The sequence below is a fragment of the Rhizomucor pusillus genome, assembly GCF_041956525.1.
Source record: "Rhizomucor pusillus strain CBS 183.67 unplaced genomic scaffold VTP01scaffold_7, whole genome shotgun sequence".
Taxonomy (NCBI): Eukaryota; Fungi; Mucoromycota; class Mucoromycetes; order Mucorales; family Lichtheimiaceae; genus Rhizomucor; species Rhizomucor pusillus.
In genome coordinates, this window is record NW_027192149.1 from 161,544 (window position 1) to 184,038 (window position 22,495).

Sequence of the window (22,495 nt, forward strand, 5' to 3'; positions counted from 1 at the left end):
GCTGGTAATTTTACTCGGCAAAATACACAACTTGTTGCTCCTTCTTCCTTTTCCAATTATTTCCAACATGGAAGAGTATACGTACGACAGCGACCTCGAGACACTTCTCCGGGAGGGTCTCCTTGCAAGTATGGACGAGAGCTATCTAAATAATGTGATGCCATCTACACCGCTCGATCCTGCGCTTGGACCGATTTATGCTGGTAGCAACTTCCCGTCTGAAGAGTCGCTTGCAGAGAGCGATGGGAGCCGAAGCTACGCACCACCTCCTCCAGATTCAACCATGGACGACTTTGCAGTGCAGCAATTTATGCATCCTGCCATGTCTGACTTTATGTACCAGCCTCCACCGACCTTTATGAACATGCCACCTCAGCCCGCAGATTTTCTGACAGACGGCGTATCCCCCTCCAACGGCGGTGTGATGGATGTAGCAGCAATTACAGTAGCAGCCGCTCCAGCAACGACAGCTTCATCGGGTATGCTCTCTGTGCCCGCTCACCAACATCAACATCACCAGCAGCAACAACAACTTCAAACGCAAACGCAGCAGCAGCAGCAATATTTTTCACAGTCTCATCCTCCACAGCTAGGAAGCAGCCCAGGATTTATCTACAAGTCTGAATACGCTTATCCACCGTCTAGCACAAGCACCGCCGTATCCGCGCAGCCCATCCTATACCCAGACATGGGGAGTCAAAACCCGCCAACTGCAAGCGATCAATGCTACGTCCGCAAAGCTTGTGTTGGCTGCAAACAATCGCACGTCGCATGCGACTCTGCTCGTCCGTGTGCACGCTGCAAGCGACTTAACAAATCAGAGCAATGCGTCGATGCTGAGCGGAAAAAGCGAGGCCGGCCTTCTGGATCAGGCAAAAAGAAGGATCACTGAAAATTACCATGCATCCATTATCGACAGTGAGGGAATTACAGCATAATTGACACAAGATTTCGAAATCTATTTGTAAATAAACCGAAATTGAAGTAATTTTAACTCTTGTTTCTTCTTTTCATACTTATTAAAGTTGCATAATAACCAGCTCAGTTGCTATTTGTTTGTGTATGTATTGGTTTTCAACAGTATATGTTCCTCTCTCTCCTCTTTCTTTCTTTGAAGCGGAGTCGTGTGTACTTGGCGATAATTCATTTAAAGATCTTGACGCAGCACGTGAAAATAGAGCGCTTTGGGAACAGCAATATACAATACATCACTTTTCGTTTTATTTGTTACTCAAGGCAGTTGTATTAAATAAAAAGGCCTTTTCTTAATCCTTCTTACTGAACTCGGATGCGACGTCGCTGACCTTTTGGCGCAAGTCTGCAGCGCCCTTGTCAATATCAGACTGAGCCTTGAGAAGGTAGGGGCGCAAGAATCGGGAATACAACACTTCGGCACCCTAGACGAAGTTATACAAGGTTCAGTACTACTAAGCTCCCGGTTTAACGTTGTACTGCCATGTCCCACTTACCCGGAACTGAGGCAATGCCAAGTAAAGGACAAACAACGTCTTGAAGAGATAGTAGAAGGGGAACCAGTACAAAAGGATATCAGAAAAGTATTCAATAAGCTGTACGAAACCGATCACGGTCCAGTATGTCAACCATTGCTTATCGTCAGCAGTGGTGGGTGACTCGATAGCCTTGAAAGACGCGTAAGCTGCAGAGAAATGCTATGTTAAGTGCGCGTCGTTCTTCTTGTTATTTGTAGATATATACGGTACCTGGGTAGACCCAAGAGATGGCGTTTGTCAAGAGTTGACCAGCGAGGTTAAAGAAGATCATGATGAAGACAAGCGCGCTGGCACCGAGGACAAAGTAGCTCTTGGGCACGCCGGTTCTGCGCTCAATCTCATTGCAGTATTTGTACTTGCTGAGCTCGGTGTCGAGGGAGGAAAGGCCTTCTCTGAACTTGGCTTGGACGCCTTCGACGCTGTACAAGCTGTTGTTAGTGGTCATCCCGAATAAAAGAAATAGATAAAGGGAAGAAAAAGGTCGAGTCGTTGCGGGAAACGCGCGTTTTGGCAACGTCACCACCTCCGTCCTGCTGCTGCTTGTCAGGTCGCCCAAAAGTAAAGTTACACAGCCTCAACTTTAGAGCAAGGTGAGTTTCATTTGATTCAGCTATCTTGCATACAAACATCCGCCCAATATCATTTTATGTTACGGCAAGTAGCTCAATCTTGAGAGATACTCGAAACAAGTTTCGGGTGAGTTTGCGAGGCTTGAAGTTACATTTATCGATAAATATAGAATTTCATACTGTGAAGACGATGTAGCATAATTCTTTTACGTTTGCTGCAGGATAGCGTGATAGTGTATAGATGTTTTTTCGTCGAGGACTCTGTAAATAAACATTCTAGCATAATAAGAAACAGGAATAGCAAGGAAAATTTGTTGATTGTTTACAAAGACTAGCGTTTGTTTTCATTCACTTGACGTGAGAGCGGTGCTGATAAGTCGCTGCAACTGAACTTGCAGCCGGAGTTGAAGATACAGCGTAATGCCGGTTTGCAAAGGACCGAACAAGTCGATAGAGTTCTGTCTCGATGACACCAAATTCCTTGGTCTTGATTAGCATCGCTGTGTTTTTAATTTAGAAAATGGTATTGCAAAATGTACAAGCATAAGGTAAGGTGGGGGCAGCTATGGTTGTTGTTGGGTTCTTATACAAAGTCGAAAAGGGCACCTTTTTCCTCTCCCGATTCCAAACGCGGACATACACGGGGATGCGCAAGAATCTCGTCCACGGTCGGTCTCTCATTTGAATCAGAGGAGAGCAACTGTAGTACCAAAGCACGTAAGTCAGAAGATACATGTTCCAAGTCTTGCTCGTAATCAGATAGATCTCCCAGACGCAGAAGCTCCCAGCGCTCCCCAGTGTCTGGCAACTCGATCAGTGTAGCCATCTCCAAAATAATCAATCCTAGGCTACATAGAAGGAAGGATTAAAAAATGGGCCACAATGGTAGCTTGCCTTTCGCGTCTTACCTGAAGATATCTGCCGGTTTATGGTATTGATCACGCAGCAGATCCGGTGCCATGTACCGCCGATCGCCTTCGCCTTTTACCCAGTGCTCGTTCTTAAACGAGAGACATTGTGAATATACTCGAATTGTGTCATTTTATCAATAAAATCAACCTACCACGGGCTCCCTCACAGCATGTCCAAAATCTCCAATCTTGAGGAATCCATTTTCATCCAGTAAAATGTTGGATGGTTTCAAGTCCAGGTGCAGGATATTGGCATCGTGTATATCTTTGAGGCCCTGGAATGTCAGATATACATGTTAGCATTCGTTTCCAGTTGGAAAATTGTTAATAAAACTCCAACAATGTAATTACCTTGGTGATTTCGTAAAGTATATGCCAAATCATGTCTTCAGCTATTTTCTCCTCGTGCCTGCTGATATAATCCTTCAGACTGAGAAAAAGAAAAACATATGAGTCCAGAGTTATCATTTATGTGATCGTCATATTCTTACCTTCCACTGCTGCAAAGCTCCATGAGCAAGTAAAGATGACCAGCTTCCTCCCATGCATCGATCAACTGTATGCAATGTTTGCTGTGGCACACCGACCGCATCAGATCCACCTCCAATATTTGCTGCCAGCGGTCTTCGTAGCTGCGGAAAGTCTTTTTCGTTCTTTTCACAGCGAATAGCGTGCTAGTTTCTTGATCAAGCACCTGGAGAACTTCTGCAAATTCTCCTGATCCAATGTATCCAGTGACTGTATACTTGTGTTCGAGATGTGGTATCATAGGGTAGGACGGCGTTCGGGTTTCAAGAACTTCTTCCTCGCTTTGACAGCTCCTGGGTCCATTGTTCTGAAAGTACTCTGCGGTGAGAAATCTTGGGTAGGGTGTTAGATACCCAGGCCGCACGTTCTGAGGACGCGGATTCCACCGCTCCTTGCCCTTGCGCGAAATCGTGGACGATAATCGCTCCGTCGAAATGTTATCTTCAATGTTGCTGTTAGTGAAAAACTCGTCAATGGCATCGTGGTGGTGATACAGTCGAGATGTCGATTGTCTCGTACGCTCCTCTTCTTCTGCCTGTGCAAGGACATCGTCGTCGCAATCTCCGTCAAATACAGCTTCGAAGAGCTTCTTCCGATCTGGAATATAGCTTCGCTGGGAAGCATGTCCAGCACTCTGCAGCAAGTCGGTTAAGATCGAGCGATTTGCTGGTTTATCTGTCAAGTACGAGTTTGAATATCTTGAAGAAAAAGGGCTGCTCATTTCCACCTGCGTTGTGCTTGGAGGAACGGTATCGTCGTTCTCATTGCATGGCCATCCATACACAGCAAGATCGGCAGTAGCATCAGGTGTCTGATCATAATTGCCGGCTCCTTCAAGTGGTGACATTTCAGTAGCTGGTTCTTCAAGGTTGTCGACATCGGTAGGATTCTCAATCAGTGGCAAGCTAGCATCCGGTTCGACATTCTTCTCTGGTAACTCGTTCTCCTGATCATTAATGGTATCATTCTGTAGGGTATAATTGTCATCTAATGCGTTTCGCGGTGATGATATCTCGGCTTCAGAATCAACTGATGTCCGTTTGCGTTTTTCGTTATCGTCAGGGAAAACGTCGCTCGCTTTTCTCTTTCCCAGTCCCTTTACTGGGGCATCTGATGGCACATCTGGTCCGTTCTGAGATGTATTCTGGCCGTTTGTCATCGGCTGCTTTGCTTGCCGGGGTCCGTTTGCACTCGCCGTTTCGTCTTCCAGGACCTCGGCTTTTTGTGGCGATAATCGCTTGCCTGCAGAATCATTCGAGCCTTTTATGCGCTTCTCAGAGCTGATCGATGGAGAGGTAGTCATTGTTCTCTTCCCGAGAGTTGTTGTTGTCTCTGCTGCGGAATCCCGATGCTGAGCCCTGGTCCGAGCTTCTGTCGAGTGATTCACTCGACTTAGCGGCTGAGTCACCTTTCTGAGGGATCGACCTGCTGGAATGCGTTCTGGAGACGCCGGTGATTGAGGCGAGAGCATGCCGTTGAGCTAGGGAATGAGCGACCGGTACTGTCAAAGTGGGCGATAGGTGTAAGCTAGGCACAAGTGAAGGGAAAGAGAATGTGAGAGCCATTGGCTGTCGCATGAAAATCCCGATTTGGGTGCCGTCTGTGCTGCCCCCCCCCCCACGAGAAATTGCCAAGGCAGCTACGTTTCATGGTATTTTGACAGTTACATCGCCCTGATAGATTCCTCTAGATCGGTAATATGCTCTTAAGGAACGTAAGGAATTGATGTATCCAATTTCCTCGAACGTTTCTTATCTAAATAGAGCAACTTTGGCTGGAACACCACTGAATTGTCGTTAAAAACACCATGTTATATGTACAGAACGAATCTTCTCCTCCAGACGAATCGAATGATGGTAAAATAAGGGCAAGTTGCGGAAAAGTTACCACAAGCTGACGAAATCACAAAATAAACAGGTTTATAAGCGATTTTCGGGGTGTATAAAAAAGTAACGACCGGGGAGTGTAGCGTCTTCCTGTAAGCTGAGCGGCGGTCTATAAGAGGATGAACTCATTTGCAGTGGAGCCACGGCTGCTTGGTTGCCTCGTAGAAGATAGTGTCTTGCAGAGATTGGTGTCAACATCCCAACCTGAGCGTAGGCTTGAGTTGAGAGGTTGTTCAATACCGAGGAACTGCCCCAGGGTAGCAATACAGCAGGGAAAACTCGGAGCACTGATTCGGCTGTAAGATGGCACGTCAGAGAGGATTTACCAAGTAGTTGCCACTGTAGGTGGGAACTACCCTTTTATTTTTTCTTAACACTTTATAACAATAAATGAACTATTGTTCTTCTTCTTTTTCTTCTTTTCGCTGCTTCTTCTTAGCTAGAATATGTTGCAAAAAAAATTTTGTACGGTGTGGTCCCGAGCACTGTCCACAAAAACAACCCCTCAACTCGAGTATATTTATGGCTGCTCCAGTGTCTTGGCAGCCTTGTATGCTCGAAAACGCGCTCGTATCGAGAGACTGTTCCTTCAGAAAAGCAGTGGTGCCACGAAAAAGAGTAAAAAGGACGCGTTCCTCATTGACACCGTCATTCAGCTATGCCGCGACCAAAAGATCACCATCGTGGAGGTCGACAAGGGTCATCTAAACAACTTGACACTCAACAGACCGCACCAGGTATGTGTGCTGGGGATAAGAAAGAAAGAGAGAAAGAAAGAGGGGACTGTAAGTAGCATTTTCTATAGCTCACAGAAACTCTTTGCAGGGCGTTGTTATAGAAACCTCGCAGCGTGACTCTATACCCATTCAGCACTTGTCGCCAGTTTCTTCTCAAGGCATATACTACGGTGTACAGAGCAATAATATCCAGCATCGTTTTGAGTCGTCGCAAAGGCCTCCATTTTGGATTGCTTTAGATGAAGTTCAGGATCCACACAATCTAGGGTCTATTCTCAGGTATCTGTGGAACCTTGCACTGGATAACCTTTTGACTTGCTGACTACATTCCTATAACTCGTTAGGACTGCACATTTCTTTGGTGTGGATGGAGTAATCGTATGCAGCAAGAACAGTGCGACTCTCACTCCTGCAGTTTCCAAAGTGAGCGCCGGTGCAATGGAAGTAATGGATATTTACTCCACACGCAATCTTTCCAAATTCTTGCAGGTATGATCCCTAAGCTTGCATACTGGATAGATTTCTAGAACCTCACGTACGTGCACAGACAAGTTCAGGGAATGGCTGGCACATAATGGGCGCTGATGCTCAAGGCGAATCGGTGTACAATATGCCGCTGACGAGTTTGCCAAGACTACTGGTGCTAGGAAATGAAGGAGTTGGATTGCGACCACTTATCAGGAAAATTTGCAAGCAGCTTGTCAGTATCCCCAAACAGAGCAGCAACACGGAAACTTTTAAAGGACATGTGGAAAGCCTAAATGTTGGGGTCGCAGCAGGCGTTCTAATATCTCAGTTCACTGCCCGGTAACATTGCAGTCAAGACATGCAAAAACGATGCTATTCGATTGGAACATGTAAAGACACCATAATTCATTTGTAAATATCCAAAGGACAGATTCCTTTAATGTATTGGATCGAGCATTATGCATTACGTGTAAAGAAATGCCGCGTTTTCGTATGCAAAAGGAAAGGAAAAGACGATACAAATATCGTTATGTTAATATTTCGACACCTGTCTCAGTGACCAGAAGAGTGTGCTCAAACTGGGCAGAAAGCTTTCCGTCTTTGGTTGTCGCGGTCCAGTTATCCGGCCTGTATTTTGGGATTCCAGTGAGTCATGATACAATTTCTTACGGTTTCAGAGAACCTAAACATACCAGAGTACTTCATCGTAAACGCCTTCACAAATCATTGGCTCGATTGTGAAAATATGACCGGGCCGAACAATACCAATGGCCTTATTGTCTGTCACAAAGGCTATTAGCTACCAGATTGTGCCACGTGGAGTTTTTACATAACCAAGACTTACTAGCATAATGAGGTACATTGGGAGCGCAATGGAAAAGTTGGTTGATACCGTGACCACAGAAAGCACGGACAACAGAGAATCCATTCTTGTGCGCATGCTTCTCAATAATCTTGCCGAAATCGCGGTATCGCATACCAGGTTTTACTTTATAAGGGGACAAGTTTAGATTCAGAAATACTAAATAATGTGCACAGGTTCATTTTTGCTTGCTTACCAGCTGCTATCGCCAAGTCGAGACACTCCTTTGTAGTCTGTACAAGCTTCTTTGCCACATCACTGACGTTGCCGACCAAGTAAGTCGCGTTAGCGTCACCGTGGTAGCCATTGTAGAAACATGAAATATCAATGTTGATAATATCGCCATCCTGGAGAGGACGCTGATCCGGAATACCGTGACAAATAACTAAGGTTTTGTGTGTGTGTGAGATTACTATTCTATCTTTAGACTGGTGTTAGAGTAGTGTACCTTCGTTCAAGGACCTGACGAAGAATTACTGTTAGCGACTAGGTCGTACATCATTGCAAACAGATGAATGTAAACTTACGTGCAGCACGACTTTGGAAAGTAGTTGTAATTGAGCGGCGAAGGATATGCACCTCTCTCGATCGTCGCATCGTGAACAATTCGATCTATTACGATACTAGATGTTAATCTCTCAAGTATCTATGTACATTATAGCCTTCACTTACCAATCTCGTCTGTAGTAATTCCAACGCGAACGGATGCAGCTGCAATTTCTAAAACTTCTCGAGTGATCTAAAGCGATTGTCAGGACTACCATTTGCACATTTACACTATATCACGTTGACGAACCTTGCATGCTTTCCGTACACCTTCGATTTCCTCGGCGTTCAATACTCGGATAGCATTGCCTCGTGCACTAAACTCGGATTTCGGAATTCCTGTTTCTGCATAATCAGGTCGCTGGATATGGTCAGGGACAGGTCGCCGAGGAGAAAGTGGATATACTGGTCGCAGAGGCCCGGTATATTTGAACGTCGAAAATGGATCGTACGTGGCACCTATATTTTCGCACACCATTGTTATCAATAATCCCGAGACTGGTAACTATCATCGATCATGTAGTACCCTTGTTTGACTTGTGCAGTGCCTTGTGCTGACCCTGTCGCCGAGCAGAAGAGATCGTCGAGTTAGTTCCTTCTCTTCATTGAGTGAAAGAACAAGTAGATTTACCCAGCTCTTTTTAAAGCAGTCCTGGGAGCAGAAGTGGGATCCAGTCTTGATGCTCTGCTTGACGCAGGTAGGACACTGCAAATGGGCAGGTCTGTCGCAATCGACCGCAGCACACACAGGTGCCGTTTGTACACTCGGTGTCATTTCGAGAAGAGGAGGCAATTTTTGGGAGGATGGCCGCCCGCCTGCAAAATCATGCTGCAGACCTTGGAAAATATATTCATATGCTTTTCAGACATTTAGATTTACGATCAATGATAGTTACAGCTCTGACCTATGAGCCCAAATTATACACGTGCTCACATAGATATCTCCATTGGAAAAACAGATTGCGTGCAAGAGCCACTCTTGTAAATTTCAGAGAGTCAATTGTAGAGCATATTTCGCTTTTTACCGGTCTGCATTTTTCTATATAAACTATTACTGTAAAATATACTATGCATGCCATCCTCTCTTCCAAGCCTGAAGATTGCAGGGACCGTGTAGACGAGACAAGCTCTCGAGAGCAGCAAATTTCATGCGAGAGGTATTGAGTGGGGTGGCTTTCAATTCCTAAAAGGTCCAGTTGGGGACGGACTTTGGGCTTTCATCAGTTTTCTCCAACAATGAAGCAAGAAACACTGCCTCTGAATCTCAAGGTCGAATCTGAAAAGTTTGCCGACATTAACGCTGCCATCACCTTCTTGGACAAATTCCTCCACGACAATGCGGCTATCCACTCAGCAAACAACACTGTCGCTGCCCAACTTCACCAACTGTATCAAGGTCTCAAGGAAGAAAAGAAACGGTTAAAATCGGCAGCTGAAAACAGCAACTAGAAGAACACGAATAATACCAGAGCGTTAAGCCCCACATTTTCACATTACACACTCTTCCTCACACATACGCACGCATATATATTACTGCATCGTTCGGGAACCTCTCTCTCTCTCGACCTTCTCTTGTATTGTACGGATAAAGAAGAGGATTACATATATATTGGTAGATGGATCAATAAAACAGGATATGATAATAATGGTTATACGGAAAACGCACGGTGCGGTCGTCGCTGACAAGTGGTATTAAATGGCATATGTACAACTTGAAAATTTTTTTCCTCCAAAGCAGCGGTGGTGTGCATGCTTTGGACGCTTTTTGAGCCGTACCGCCGATGGAGCGATGTTGTGGAGGTGACCGGAGGGATAGCAAGACTCTCGCCCTTTTTACGTGCAATCGAGTCCAGGAGATAGACACCAGAGAAGATTATCAGGAACCCACATATCAGACTGATTGTATTGACAAAGCCGCGCGTGTGCCATCCTCTATACATTATTGCAGATGCAACGATGGTGGCAGTCGTAAAGAACACAAAGTAGATCGGATTAACACTAGAGTCATACACTCTATGAGTAAATGCTATATATCAAGAGATCATTGATGTTGCTTACACGTTGGTAGAGAAAGTATCCAGAGCCTTGTTGAAATAGTTGACTTGGACCAAAATGAATACGAGACACATGAATGCAAAGATATACGTAGATGGCTGCACGAATTGATTGTTGCCCTCTGCCGTCAGACGCACTGCAATGCCAAACGCCTTTATCGCCATCACGGAAAGCGACCCAACAAGCGAGCATATCGTCACGTAAACGATGACTTTTGACTTCCCCCAACGAGGCACGACTTTCCAGATCATACCGATGGTGATGAAGACAACAAGCACAGCGTAGGTGATAAATCCTAATAAAATTGTTGCGATTAGCATGTCTGTGGCAATTCATATCATATGCATGACATAAGTGATGGCGTACCGGGCTGCAACATGTATTGGACAAGCTCGTCGACACTGTGAACCTCCGGATCCTCTGGTGCATGCAATATGATGATAACTGCACCAATGATAGACAGTAGGCATCCAATAATGCCAATGACACCAAGTCGCTCGTTTAGAAAGATTGCGGCTAGCAATGCTCTGCCATTAATTAACCTTTTTTAACTACTCCTTGTTGCTGAAATATCCAACCAGCGACCCCCGATCTTTCCCTCTAACCCAACCCCTTTTTCATTCCTGCAGCTATACACCTACCCGACAATGACACTCAGAGCTCCCAGCGGTGTTATTAATATGGCGGGCGCGAACGTGTAACCTTAAGCAGCTGTTGAGTAAATGGAAAATATGAAGAAAATCCTTTAATACTTGCCCACAAAGTTCAGGATCTCGCCGCTCACCATGGTTACTAGGCCAATCCACCATATGGGACTCTTGAGGTATCGATGTGAATCAGAAGCAAACGCTTTTGTGTACAATTTTTTTTGCGTTAGTTCGTCTAAAGCTACTGACAGAGAGAAGCACGCACACGATGATATCTACCTTGAGAAGCTGAGGACGATTGCTGCAGACCTTTCTTTGTAATAACGAATGAAGTGCCGATCAGAAAGCTGGAACAGATGGCAAGTATCAGGCCTACGTATTTGCTATCAAGGGACATTAAAAGGAAAGAAAGGGGTGACAAAATGCTTGCTTGATGTGCGGATTTCTCTCTCGGTGGTGGAGATGAAACCAGCCGGACACAGAAATTTGGTTCAGGCAGCAACAGCAGCAGGGACCGTGCGCTGAAGAAATTCCTGCCGCCACCGCTAACTCGCTTGCTTGCTTGCTTTATCCATGTCAACCCAACTATTTCTGTCTTTGCGGCAGACGCACAATGCACGCTCGATCTTACGAAAAACTTATTCCACTGCAAAAGGTATGCCATTATGTGCTGACAAGCCCAAGTCGCCTACGATCGATCGCTCAATTGGGTTTCCAAAAAAAATAAAAAGCTTTGAATCCAGGAGAACGATTACATGGATACACTGTCAAGCAGGCAAGTCACTTTGGACAGAGCACAGACGCTCGATCGCGCTGGTGGCTAAAAGAAATAGTAGGTTCGACAAGTGCCAGAGCTCGAGTTGACCGCGATCGCCCTGCAGCACGACAGAACTGGAGCGCAGCACCTGCACATAGCTCGCGACGATAGCAACAATGTATTTGCCATCGGTTTTCACACTCCCGTCACTGACAGCACCGGCGTTCCTCATATTTTGGTGTGTCATCGGCTGCGTTGTACGTTTGAAGGAAGGTAGCTGTTGTTATTAACATATTTGGCTAGGAACATACAACGCTTTGTGGCAGTGAACGATATCCTGTTCGAGACCCTTTCTTCAAGATGCTCAATAGAAGCTTGGCTACCTTCATGAATGCTTTTACAGGTACGTTTGGATTAATACTATAAATGATATTTCGCCATTCTAATACTCCTTTTCTTTTTCAGCAAGCGACTATACAATCTATCCTTTCGCAACCACAAACCCAGTGGATTATGCCAACTTGAGAGATGTTTACATGGATGCGGTTTTCAATCCACGATTGCAAAAGCTGGACTTTGTACAGGAGGGATGGCGCTTAGAACACCAAGTTCCTACTGGTAAAAGCGGGCAGTGCAAAGGATCGTGATATTAGCAAAGCTCTTAACCACACGCATCTTTGACTTAGACACGTCTACGCCTATCCAGTTTAAAGGTGTCGTGTACAATGAAATGAAGGGACAAACGGTATGTAAGGTCTTTGCAAACGTGGGCTTCCTATTCACGACTTGTTTCACTCGATACGTAGTCGGATGCCAATTACCTCTATTACATTCGTGCCCACGAAGCCATGTTCCCGGGAACGACTTATGAGCATTCGAGTGGAGGCGAACCATGCTGCATTCCTAACCTGACATACGAGCAGCTAGTCGAGTTTCACAAAAACCATTACAACCCGAGCAATGCACGTTTCTTTACATATGGTATGCCGTAGAAAACTTCATTCGATGGAGAGGATATCAGCTAACTAGAAGACACTACATAGGAAACTTTCCATTGCAGGAACAGCTAGCGGCCATCGATGCAACCTTGGCCAATACCAGCGTATCAAACGTGCCACACGTAAACAAATCAGTGTTACCATGGACTTCGCCGAGAACTGTCTCAGCTACCTGCGCACTGGATCCACGTATGATTATTTTCACCACGTCATAACCAACAGGCACAGAGAGATCTTGACACGAGAAAACCTTTTTTGTAGTAAGCCCGGCCGATAGGCAGAATCGTGTCTCGATTTCATTCTTGGCCAACGAGTCCAAGGTAAGAGTGCATAGCTGTTTATCCAAAGTTTGAGGTTGCTAAATGCTATTCCACGAAGGATGTGTTTGAAACCTTCTCGATGCGCTTGCTCTCGTATCTTTTGATGGATGGACATGCTTCTCCTCTTTACAAGGCATTGATAGATACAAACCTGGGCTCTGAGTTCTCTGCCAACACTGGTTACGATAGTTCGACGAGGTAAAGCAATGCTGGAGTGAGAGAAAATGGACGACAGAAGCGGCTGACTTTGCGTGATTAGCACGAGTACTTTGGCAATTGGATTGCAAGGTGTCAAGGATTCAGACATTGAGCTGGTAATACGAGGTATATTCATAAAATCTATATGCGACTAATCAGAAATTTTACAAAAGGTCCAACAACGCATCATGGAAGTTTTGGAGGAAGTGAAGCGCACCGGTTTTGATAGCAAGCGAATTGAAGCTGCTATTCATCAAATGGAGCTCGGACAAAAGCATGCAAGTATTTTTGCGATATATCCGTAATGTATGCCAAAAATTAACCGCTTTCACCTTTAGAAAACAGCAGATTTTGGACTGAATATTATGCACGGATTATCATCTGGATGGTTCAACGGCGCTGATCCCATTGACTTGCTAGAGATAAACAAGGTAAATAACCTGCTGACCGAATAGAGATAAATATATTAAGAGCAAGCTGTGGGTATAGAATATCGAAAGGCTCAAGAAAGAGCTGGAAGCCGGCAACTTTTTCGAGTCGCGCATAGACAAATATTTGCTCAGCAACCCTCATAAGTTGACATTTATTATGCGGCCTGATCCAGAATACTCCAATCAGGTTGCAGAGAAAGAGCAGAGACTGCTGGAAGAACGGGTCAAGGCGTTGACAGATGCCGATAAGAAGGAAATCGCGGAACAGGGCCGGCAACTTGCCGAAAGCCAAGACAAGGTAGAAGATCTGTCATGCCTTCCTACGTTGCATCTTGGAGATATCTCGCCGAAAATGAAGAGAACTGTTCTGGACCACACTGGCGTATCCAACATACCTGTGCAGTGGCGAACCACAGCAACGAACGGCATTACATACTTTAGAGCTATCAGCACATTAGCGTCGCTGTCTGAAGATCTGGAGGTTTACTTGCCACTCTTCTGCGATGTAGGTCCGAACATGTGACAACAACAGAATACGTGATGCTCACGTGAAGCAGGCGCTGTTTTCTTTGGGTACACATTCACAAAGCATGGCAGAGATTGATGATGAAATTCGGCTGTACACGGGAGGACTCCGTGCTTCCACCATTGTGTCTACGAATCATTCCGGTATGTTCACAAGGAATCATTCATTGTCAACAGTAAAATGGTTCTAACAAAGAGCGTGTCTAGATATTGACCATGTCGAACAGGGCATTGCACTGATCGGCAATTGCCTGGATCGCAACATTGACAAGATGTACGATATATTTGCAAAAATTGTACACGAAACGAACTTTGATAATGTGGACAAGCTTCGAACACTCATTATTGGAGTAAGTTTGGCAATGGTGTAGATGTGAGAATGCATAGCGCTAAACATTGCTGCAAAATGGGTTGCAGAACGCATCGTCTCTGGTCAATTCGGTCGCAGACGCTGGTCACGTTTTTGCAAGAGCTCATGCAGGATCATCGCTCACGCCTGGAATGTACCACTCTGAGATTTTAAGCGGCATGACGCAGGTTGATTTCATGAATAAGCTTGCTGCGACAGAAGATCTTTCTCCGGTCGTAGAGAAACTCAAGACGATTGCTTCGATCGTGTTGGCACAACCATCTTTGCGTGTAGCCATCACTTGCGGTGAAGATGCCGTGCCGGCCAACGAGACCGCTCTGGCAAAACTTGTTTCTGGATTACCGGCAGAGAAGGGTATTCCTCCCACGCAACCTGTAAGTGGCAAGATTGTCTTTTATGTTTACATGCGTTGGTGTGTATATCTCAATGTTGTTTGCGAAGGGTATGTTTGTTCCACAATACAAAAAGACGTTTTTCCCCTTGCCTTTCTCGGTCAACTTTTCGGCAAAAGCCCTGAGAGGTGTCCCTTACACGCATCCCGATGGCGCCAAACTCCAAATCCTATCTTCCCTGTTAACGAACCACTATCTGCACCGTGAAATCCGTGAAAAGAACGGTGCATACGGTGGCGGTGCACGCTACGGCGGATTGAATGGCATTTTCTCGTTCTACTCTTACCGCGATCCGCGAACGCTCGAGACATTGAGCACGTACAATGCATCGGTAGACTGGGTGCTTGATCGGCAATTCACAGATCAGGAAATGACAGAAGCCAAGCTGTCGATCTTCCAAGGGATCGATGCACCGATCAGCGTGTCTGAAGAAGGCATGCTTCAGTTCGTCAACGGAGTATCAGATGATATGAGGCAGAGGTAATCTCTAGATGTGCCTTTTATGATCTTGTCATCATTAATCTGAAGTTGAAATGTTTTCTCCACACGCAGGCGACGGGAGCAGCTGCTTGCTGTGACTCAGGCTGATGTTCGGGATGCCGCTGAAAAGTATCTGACAAAGCATCAGGAGGCCTCGATCGCGCTCCTGGGTGAAGCGAACGACAAGATCTCAAGCTCCTCCGAGTGGATAGTAAAGAACTTTGCAGAATAAACTATTATCCCAAATAAAAAGTACATAGAATGATAGATTATACGTTGTGTGTACATGAATATATATAATGTACCGTCAAAACCTTTAGGAGTTCCTATGTCGAGGCGGAAAATTCCGATCCAATCGCATACACAATGCCCGATGTTTCACATGCCGCTGCTTCTCCACATTTTGACCCACATGTGAAATCTGTGACCGGCCATGCCTATATAAAAAGTGTTGACGTTGTGCGATCCAATCCTTCTTTTCCCTCGTTTCTTTTTCTTACTGTAATCTTTTCAAACATGGCTGTCGACCAAGAGATCCTCGAGTTCCAGCAGGAAGTTGAAGCTGTCAAGAAGTGGTGGGCTTCTGATCGCTTCAAGCACGTCAAGCGCCCTTACACTGCCGAGGCCATTGTCTCCAAGCGTGGCACTCTCCCTACCGAGTACCGCTCCAATGCTCAAGCCAAGAAGCTCTGGAAGCTTCTTCAGAAGAACAAGGCTACCGGCGAAACCACCCACACTTTTGGTGCCCTTGGTAAGTCCCCCACCCGACATGTGTATCTAGATCAGCAACTTTACTGATCCCTGCATTCGCCGTATATAGACCCTGTCCAAGTGACTCAGATGGCTTCTGCTGGTATCGAGACTGTGTAAGTATTTGCTTGCTTACAGCGTATTGAAATCTATCGACAGGTAAATAACATTTTTCACTTTTTAACAGCTACGTCAGCGGTTGGCAATGCTCTTCCACTGCCTCCACCAGCAACGAGCCCGGTCCGGATCTTGCTGACTACCCTATGGACACCGTTCCTAACAAGGTTGAGCATCTTTTCTTTGCTCAGCTCTTCCACGACCGCAAGCAGCGCCAGGCTCGTTTGGCCATGTCCCCCGAGGAACGTGCAAAGACTCCCAAGGTCGACTATTTGCGTCCCATCATTGCCGACGCTGACACTGGTCACGGTGGTATCACTGCCGTTATGAAGTTGGCCAAGATGTTTGTCGAGCGCGGTGCTGCTGGTATCCACAGTAAGTAAAAGATCACGCTTTGACGATGATGATGGTGATGATGTAAAACTACGCCTTGTATTTTTAACACGATGTTTCCCACAGTTGAGGACCAATCCCCTGGCACCAAAAAGTGCGGCCACATGGCTGGCAAGGTACTTGTACCTATCCAGGAACACATCAACCGTCTCGTTGCTATCCGTGCCCAATATGATATCATGGGCGTTGAGAACCTTGTTGTTGCCCGCTCAGACGCTGAAGCTGCCACTTTGATCACTAGCAACATTGATACCCGTGACCATGAGTTCATTGTCGGCGCTACCAACCCTAACCTCCCTCCCTTGGCTCAAGTCATGGTCGAGGCCGAACAGGCCGGCAAGTCTGGCGAGGCTCTCCAGGCCATTGAAGATGAATGGGTCAACAAGGCTGGATTGAAGCGTTATGGCACCGCTGTTGCCGACGAGCTTCGCAAGGCCGGCAAGATCCAGCAAGCCGACGAGTTCTTGAGCAAGATCCAATTCAAATCCAACGCTGAAGCCCGTGCTATTGCAAAGTCTTACGGCGTTGAAATCTTCTGGGACTGGGATGTCTGCCGTGTTCGCGAAGGCTACTACCGTTACGAAGGTGGCACCGAGGCTGCTACCCACCGCGCCATCTGCTACGCCCCCTACGCCGATATGCTTTGGATGGAGACCAAGAAGCCTATCCTGTCGCAGGCCGAACAGTTCTCAAAGGGCGTCTTGTCTGCTTCTCCTCACTCCCTCCTCTGCTACAACTTGTCGCCATCCTTCAACTGGTACGGGAAAAACATTTGGAATTCCATTCATTGATTTTCACATGCATCTGACCAAATCCTTTTCATATCTTATCTCTTTAGGGACGCTGCTGGCTTGACTGATGACGACATCAAGACTTTCATTGGCAAGCTCGGCAAGCTCGGATTTGTCTGGCAGTTCATCACCTTGGGTGGTCTCCACGCCAACGCCTTGGCAACAGGTAAGAAAAAATAAATTGAATTTTTCTTTCTTTCGATCTGCTAACGGCTCTATTCACCACGCACAAATAGCCACCTTTGCCCGTGCCTACAAGCAACAAGGCATGTTCGGCTACGTCAACAATGTACAGCGCCAGGAACGCGCACACGACGTTGATGTTCTCCAGCACCAAAAGTGGTCCGGTGCCACCTATGTCGATGAAGTCATGAAAGTCGTCACCGGTGGTGTTGCTGCCACAGCTGCCATGGGCAAGGGCGTCACCGAGGACCAATTCAAGAACTAGAGTACTTGGCAACCTTTTTGTTTCTCGCGTCTTTCTCTGTTCCCTTCCCACAACTCTTTATTTTTCCAATACCTTCATCACCCAAAAACGCACATAGCCATCACCGTCAGAGGAAGAAAAAAAAGAATTTACAATGTACAATAATATATGCTTGTGAATGAAATTGAATGAAATATATAAACCTTGGATTGTTGTTCAATGTCACGAAAGATACACGTCGTCGGACTTTGGCTGTCAAAAAAAGAAAGAAAAGGGACGCGCGCTAGGGCACGGGCAGCCCACACAAGATTGTTCGCAGCAGCTGCCTCAATGGCGTTCTAATGAGGATCTTGAGTGTTGCAGAGAAACCTAGTGCAGCCAAGCAAATTGCGCACATTTTATCGCAGGGGAGACCGCATGTAGTACGTTGTACCTGAACTTTTTCTGGGATCGTTGGCAACAAGCAGAATCCTCAATGAACATTTGTAAAGGAAAACACGCGCAACACTTATATAAAGAATTATCGGTTCGACATTACACTCGATGGCCGATCGCACCAAATGACAGTGACGTCTGTTACCGGTCATGTACGGAACTTGGATTTGGTCGAAGGATATGGTTGGAACCAATGTCCCATCGATGCTCTTTTCACGGCACCTCTGCGTTGGACAATCAAAGATGCAAGTATTCTATATAGCATGACTATGCGAAAAGCACTACGCCTGACGCTGTCCATCTGATAGGACCAAGAGAGTGTGACAAACAACCTCAGACAGGAAGCTCGGCGATCCAATGTACTGTTTATATGGACGGATTGTGATCGTGAAGGAGAAGCTATCGGTGCAGCGGTTCGCGATATCTGCTCTGAAGTCAATTCACGGTTAGAGGTGTGGCGTGCACGATTTTCTGCACTTGATAACAGGTGATATAAATACAAGATTGGGAAAGGACGATATGCTCACACGGAAAGATATTCATTCTAGTGGGATCAACAGAGCAGCTAGAACGCCAGCGCGGTTGGATGATCGTCTCGTCCAGGCAGTCCACGCGCGTATGGAATTGGATCTACGTATCGGATACGCGTTCACCCGACTACAGACTATTCGGCTTCGATCCTTGATTGCAAACGACAGAAAGCTCTTGTCGTATGGACCATGCCAATTTCCAACCCTCGGGTTTGTGGTCGACCGATATATGGCGATTAAGAACTTTGTGCCGGAAAGGTTCTGGAAGATCGATATGGAGTACGAACCACCACCTGGTGAAGGATCAACGAGCAGCGAAAGCAAAGTCAAATTCAACTGGAAACGAGGGCATCTATTTGACTACGGCGCAGCAGTGGTGCTTTATGAGTCCTGTGTGAACAGCCCCATGGCAGTCGTGACAAGAGTAAATGAGAGACAGACTACAAAGCGGTTAGTAAATGTTACTTGCTATCTTCTCATCGGATCACTTACACACCTGCTTTAGCAAACCGCTACCACTGACAACTGTCGAATTGCAAAAGACTGCGTGCCGAGTACTGGGATTATCAAGTGCGGAAATCATGCGTGTACGTATCTGATAACGGACATCAGAGAGAAATATGAAATCTGAGGAAGACTTGATAGATTGCAGAAAGTCTTTATATGCATGGTCTCATCAGTTATCCAAGAACGGAAACCGACCAGTTTGAGCCGAATTTCAACTTTGAATATTACATACGGATGCAGAGAAATGATCGTGAATGGGGACAATATGCTCAACTGTAAGTGGAATCCATACATGTTTGACAGATTGGCGTTAACAACAAAGTATAGCATAATGGATGGTGAATTCGAACGACCGAGAAACGGCAGAAACAACGATAAGGCCCATCCACCTATTCACCCAACGGGCTACGACCAGAATTTGAGCGGAAATGATCGTAAAGTGTACGAGTTTGTCACACGCCGATTCCTGGGTTGCTGCTGGAAGGATGCGGTTGGATTTGAGACGACGATAGAGACAAAAATAGCGACTGAAGAGTTTACAGCCAAGGGATTGGTTATCCTTAGACGAAACTATTTGGAAGTGTATACATATGATCGCTGGTCCGACCAAAACCTGCCGCATTTCCAGCAAGGCGAACAGTTTGTACCATCGTCGTTGCTACTTAATGAAGGCAAGACGGAAGCTCCAAAACCGCTTACAGAACCGGAGCTTATTAGTCTAATGGAAAAGAATGAAATTGGCACGGACGCTACCATTTCTGAACATATCCAGACAATTCAATCTCGACAGTATGCGTTCAAGCAAGGGCAGTACTTCCACCCTACGACGCTTGGAGTTGGGCTGGTGCTCGGTTACGATGCAATCGGCTTCGAAACAAGTTTAAGCAAACCATTCCTGCGACGAGCAACAGAAGCCGACCTGAAAGCCATATGCGAGGGTCGAAAGGATCCCGCCAATGTTATATCTTCCAGCATCGAGCAGTACCGTCAAATGTTTGAACGAACAGAGATATCAATGTCTATATTGCTCAATTCTGTCCGCCGATACTACAATGCAATTGAAGACGAACGCAATGCACGGTTGAACCCGGCACAGAACCAGTCCTTATTTGGCGACAATGGAAACGAAAGCAGCCGCGGTAGAGGACAACGAGGACGCACCAGAGCTCGTGGTACCACTGGCCGCGGACGAGGACGGGGACGAGGGCGAGGGCGTGGACAAGAATAGCGACTGTGACCCACTCAAATCCATTCATGTTCTCTTTCTGCATGTTCTATGGCCGGCATTCCTACTCTGAAACCTATTCACTAGATACCAAGAGAACAATAATTCCTCATTTTCATCCTCCTCCTCCAGCAGGCATTGTAAATATTTGTTCTGAAAAAAAAAACAAGAAATCAAGTGTATTATACTGCCATTGATAGCTGCCATTTTACTCGGTCGACAAGTGCGTCAATGTTTGAAGGAGCATCGATGCCATTCAAGAGCTCCCACAGTCGAGCATCTAACCATCGCGTCCGTGGATCGCCGCCTGCTAATTCAATTGCGAGTTCTAGGCGCCACTGATAGTCATCGTCAGACGATATAGTTTGCACTAGGCTTTGCGGTGGGTCTCTGGATCCTTCAGCTATATGTCGCAGTACAGGTTCAAGGTAGTGATTGTAGTGATATATGTGGTAATTATCAGCGAGGATACGGTCTAGCTGGTGAAATCGGTCGGAATAGATAGGTGGGACATGGATTTTTGGATGGAATCCTGCCATGAGCCACGGTAGCGACACACGGAGCCATGCAACATGGATATGCGGTTTCGGTGGCACAGGCGACGTTGCCGCAACTGATGCCGGGTATGTGTTTACGGGTAGAGGATCGATGTCGTTAAGAGGAGAATCAGCGCCGCTTGCGCCGCTGCCGCCGCTGCCGGCAATGCCGCTCTGCATTGCCAATTTCTGTCGGCGTTCCTGCTCAATGTGCACATACGCAAACGAGAGCAAGAGTCCCTTATGGCCTGCAAGGTGTGTCTCGCGCTCCACCATGAAATGTGTCGTGCTCCAGCTCGGTAAGGAGTAGCATTGAAGACGCGCAGGATTGTGCTGGTCGGGCCACAAGTCAAAATAGATGGAAATCATGCGCTCAAAGTTGGATAGCGTGTTTGGACAATGCACGTCCAACGTCGGCCGGAACTCAATGATACCATGCTCACTGTCAAAGCTGGCAGCCTTGAGCTCAAGTGTATTACGTCGACACAGGTCAACCGTGATCGTGGCATTGTCGCTGTCGTGCTTGATCCGGAGATAGATATGCTGCTCGGCTAGTGATCGCCAGCAACGACATACGCTCCGTAGCCGGTACACTTCTAGGTAGTCCAGAAAGCTAAAGACATGATTGACAACTTCGGCAACGTTAAACATTAAGAGTCAAGTGGAAGGGGAGGGATGGCGTCAGGGTGTGAAGTTGGGGCGGGCATAACCCCATTCAAAATGGGATGGGTTTCCCAGCAAGGATGATTTTCTTCGAAAGATATTGGTAATCGTATGTTCTTTGTACACAGTTACTAATCTTTTATTCAGAGTTAGTTGGCATAGGCTCAACAGCGAAGTCTACCTATAAGAAGTCAAGTCACTGTTGATTTATCCAGCCCACGAGCAGAAAGTTACATACTTGTTGAAAAATGCACTTTCTATATTCTAACAATATTCCTCGGTACTTACGATACGTTAGAATATTATCATCCAATATATGTCTAGTATGTATTCAGAGTCCAGTCTGCTGAGACAACATCGATTTACGGGAGAACACGCATAGTTGGAATTGTGGGCTGCACGATTCCACAAATGTATTCCCTCCCCCGCTTGTGACCGCCAAAATTTTACTGCTTCCCATCCTCTTTCTCTTTTTTACATAGAAATGGTCGTCCGCATACGCTTGGCCCGCCATGGCCGTCGCAACCTTCCTTTCTACCACATTGTCGTAGCCAACGCTCGCACCGCACGGAACAGCAAACCGATCGAAAAAATCGGCACCTACAACCCCATTCCCGATTCTTCCGGCAACAAGCTTGTCAACCTGAACTTTGATCGTGCAAAGTACTGGCTTACAGTGGGAGCACAGCCTTCAGAAACCGTGGAGAAATTGCTAGTTAGAGTGAGTAAAATCTGGGAAGAATTCTGCAAGCTTGTTACTGAGACTTATATTTTCTGCGCAGGCTAACTTGTTACCAGAGCAACCGAAACCATGGAACACCCAGGTACCGAAATCACAAGAGACACCATCCCAGTAAACGACAATATATCTTTCTTTTGCATTTTGTAAATAAAACGACTCTATTTGTGTCAACAATCAATACACATGTA

At 46.2% G+C, this 22,495-nt stretch overlaps 12 protein-coding genes across 12 annotated transcripts; 7 read left to right on the forward strand and 5 right to left on the reverse strand.

The window, feature by feature from the left end:
• Positions 1-67: 67 nt before the first annotated feature.
• VTP01DRAFT_9542 (uncharacterized protein) lies at positions 68-892 on the forward strand (the record flags this gene model as incomplete). Its single annotated transcript, XM_069388780.1, has 1 exon — positions 68-892. The coding sequence occupies one exon, from the start codon at positions 68-70 to the stop codon at positions 890-892; it is 825 nt and encodes a 274-aa protein (XP_069239962.1).
• Positions 893-1,265: 373 nt separating this feature from the next.
• On the reverse strand, positions 1,266-1,956 carry VTP01DRAFT_9543 (uncharacterized protein; the record flags this gene model as incomplete). Its single annotated transcript, XM_069388781.1, has 3 exons — positions 1,266-1,397; positions 1,470-1,657; positions 1,722-1,956. The coding sequence occupies 3 exons, from the start codon at positions 1,954-1,956 to the stop codon at positions 1,266-1,268; spliced, it is 555 nt and encodes a 184-aa protein (XP_069239963.1).
• Positions 1,957-2,663: 707 nt separating this feature from the next.
• On the reverse strand, positions 2,664-4,990 carry VTP01DRAFT_9544 (uncharacterized protein; the record flags this gene model as incomplete). The annotated part of the gene is made up of 5 exons (XM_069388782.1): positions 2,664-2,928; positions 2,989-3,080; positions 3,144-3,266; positions 3,343-3,421; positions 3,483-4,990. 5 exons carry the CDS (start codon positions 4,988-4,990, stop codon positions 2,664-2,666), a joined length of 2,067 nt encoding a protein of 688 aa, XP_069239964.1.
• An 861-nt stretch (positions 4,991-5,851) lies between these two features.
• Positions 5,852-6,953, forward strand: VTP01DRAFT_9545 (uncharacterized protein; the record flags this gene model as incomplete). Its single annotated transcript, XM_069388783.1, has 4 exons — positions 5,852-6,142; positions 6,231-6,421; positions 6,487-6,631; positions 6,690-6,953. 4 exons carry the CDS (start codon positions 5,852-5,854, stop codon positions 6,951-6,953), a joined length of 891 nt encoding a protein of 296 aa, XP_069239965.1.
• A 184-nt stretch (positions 6,954-7,137) lies between these two features.
• On the reverse strand, positions 7,138-8,793 carry VTP01DRAFT_9546 (uncharacterized protein; the record flags this gene model as incomplete). The annotated part of the gene is made up of 10 exons (XM_069388784.1): positions 7,138-7,237; positions 7,303-7,390; positions 7,455-7,598; positions 7,669-7,857; positions 7,921-7,934; positions 8,000-8,084; positions 8,145-8,211; positions 8,269-8,477; positions 8,545-8,578; positions 8,650-8,793. 10 exons carry the CDS (start codon positions 8,791-8,793, stop codon positions 7,138-7,140), a joined length of 1,074 nt encoding a protein of 357 aa, XP_069239966.1.
• A 373-nt stretch (positions 8,794-9,166) lies between these two features.
• Positions 9,167-9,467, forward strand: VTP01DRAFT_9547 (uncharacterized protein; the record flags this gene model as incomplete). Its single annotated transcript, XM_069388785.1, has 2 exons — positions 9,167-9,175; positions 9,243-9,467. 2 exons carry the CDS (start codon positions 9,167-9,169, stop codon positions 9,465-9,467), a joined length of 234 nt encoding a protein of 77 aa, XP_069239967.1.
• A 200-nt stretch (positions 9,468-9,667) lies between these two features.
• Positions 9,668-11,117, reverse strand: VTP01DRAFT_9548 (uncharacterized protein; the record flags this gene model as incomplete). Its single annotated transcript, XM_069388786.1, has 6 exons — positions 9,668-10,016; positions 10,077-10,368; positions 10,440-10,600; positions 10,715-10,775; positions 10,830-10,922; positions 11,000-11,117. The coding sequence occupies 6 exons, from the start codon at positions 11,115-11,117 to the stop codon at positions 9,668-9,670; spliced, it is 1,074 nt and encodes a 357-aa protein (XP_069239968.1).
• A 176-nt stretch (positions 11,118-11,293) lies between these two features.
• Positions 11,294-15,423, forward strand: VTP01DRAFT_9549 (uncharacterized protein; the record flags this gene model as incomplete). Its single annotated transcript, XM_069388787.1, has 19 exons — positions 11,294-11,375; positions 11,452-11,495; positions 11,557-11,715; positions 11,781-11,880; positions 11,943-12,095; positions 12,164-12,222; positions 12,284-12,458; positions 12,521-12,664; positions 12,737-12,795; positions 12,854-12,993; positions 13,055-13,109; positions 13,167-13,271; positions 13,332-13,424; positions 13,483-13,929; positions 13,982-14,093; positions 14,157-14,299; positions 14,367-14,693; positions 14,761-15,191; positions 15,264-15,423. 19 exons carry the CDS (start codon positions 11,294-11,296, stop codon positions 15,421-15,423), a joined length of 2,988 nt encoding a protein of 995 aa, XP_069239969.1.
• A 284-nt stretch (positions 15,424-15,707) lies between these two features.
• On the forward strand, positions 15,708-17,690 carry VTP01DRAFT_9550 (uncharacterized protein; the record flags this gene model as incomplete). The annotated part of the gene is made up of 6 exons (XM_069388789.1): positions 15,708-15,942; positions 16,012-16,057; positions 16,129-16,433; positions 16,518-17,208; positions 17,290-17,408; positions 17,479-17,690. The coding sequence occupies 6 exons, from the start codon at positions 15,708-15,710 to the stop codon at positions 17,688-17,690; spliced, it is 1,608 nt and encodes a 535-aa protein (XP_069239970.1).
• Positions 17,691-18,010: 320 nt separating this feature from the next.
• VTP01DRAFT_9551 (uncharacterized protein) lies at positions 18,011-20,369 on the forward strand (the record flags this gene model as incomplete). Its single annotated transcript, XM_069388790.1, has 7 exons — positions 18,011-18,091; positions 18,161-18,349; positions 18,413-18,591; positions 18,653-19,084; positions 19,140-19,221; positions 19,280-19,416; positions 19,469-20,369. The coding sequence occupies 7 exons, from the start codon at positions 18,011-18,013 to the stop codon at positions 20,367-20,369; spliced, it is 2,001 nt and encodes a 666-aa protein (XP_069239971.1).
• A 179-nt stretch (positions 20,370-20,548) lies between these two features.
• VTP01DRAFT_9552 (uncharacterized protein) lies at positions 20,549-21,553 on the reverse strand (the record flags this gene model as incomplete). The annotated part of the gene is made up of 1 exon (XM_069388791.1): positions 20,549-21,553. One exon carries the CDS (start codon positions 21,551-21,553, stop codon positions 20,549-20,551), a length of 1,005 nt encoding a protein of 334 aa, XP_069239972.1.
• Positions 21,554-22,049: 496 nt separating this feature from the next.
• On the forward strand, positions 22,050-22,422 carry VTP01DRAFT_9553 (uncharacterized protein; the record flags this gene model as incomplete). Its single annotated transcript, XM_069388792.1, has 2 exons — positions 22,050-22,286; positions 22,348-22,422. The coding sequence occupies 2 exons, from the start codon at positions 22,050-22,052 to the stop codon at positions 22,420-22,422; spliced, it is 312 nt and encodes a 103-aa protein (XP_069239973.1).
• Positions 22,423-22,495: the final 73 nt, after the last annotated feature.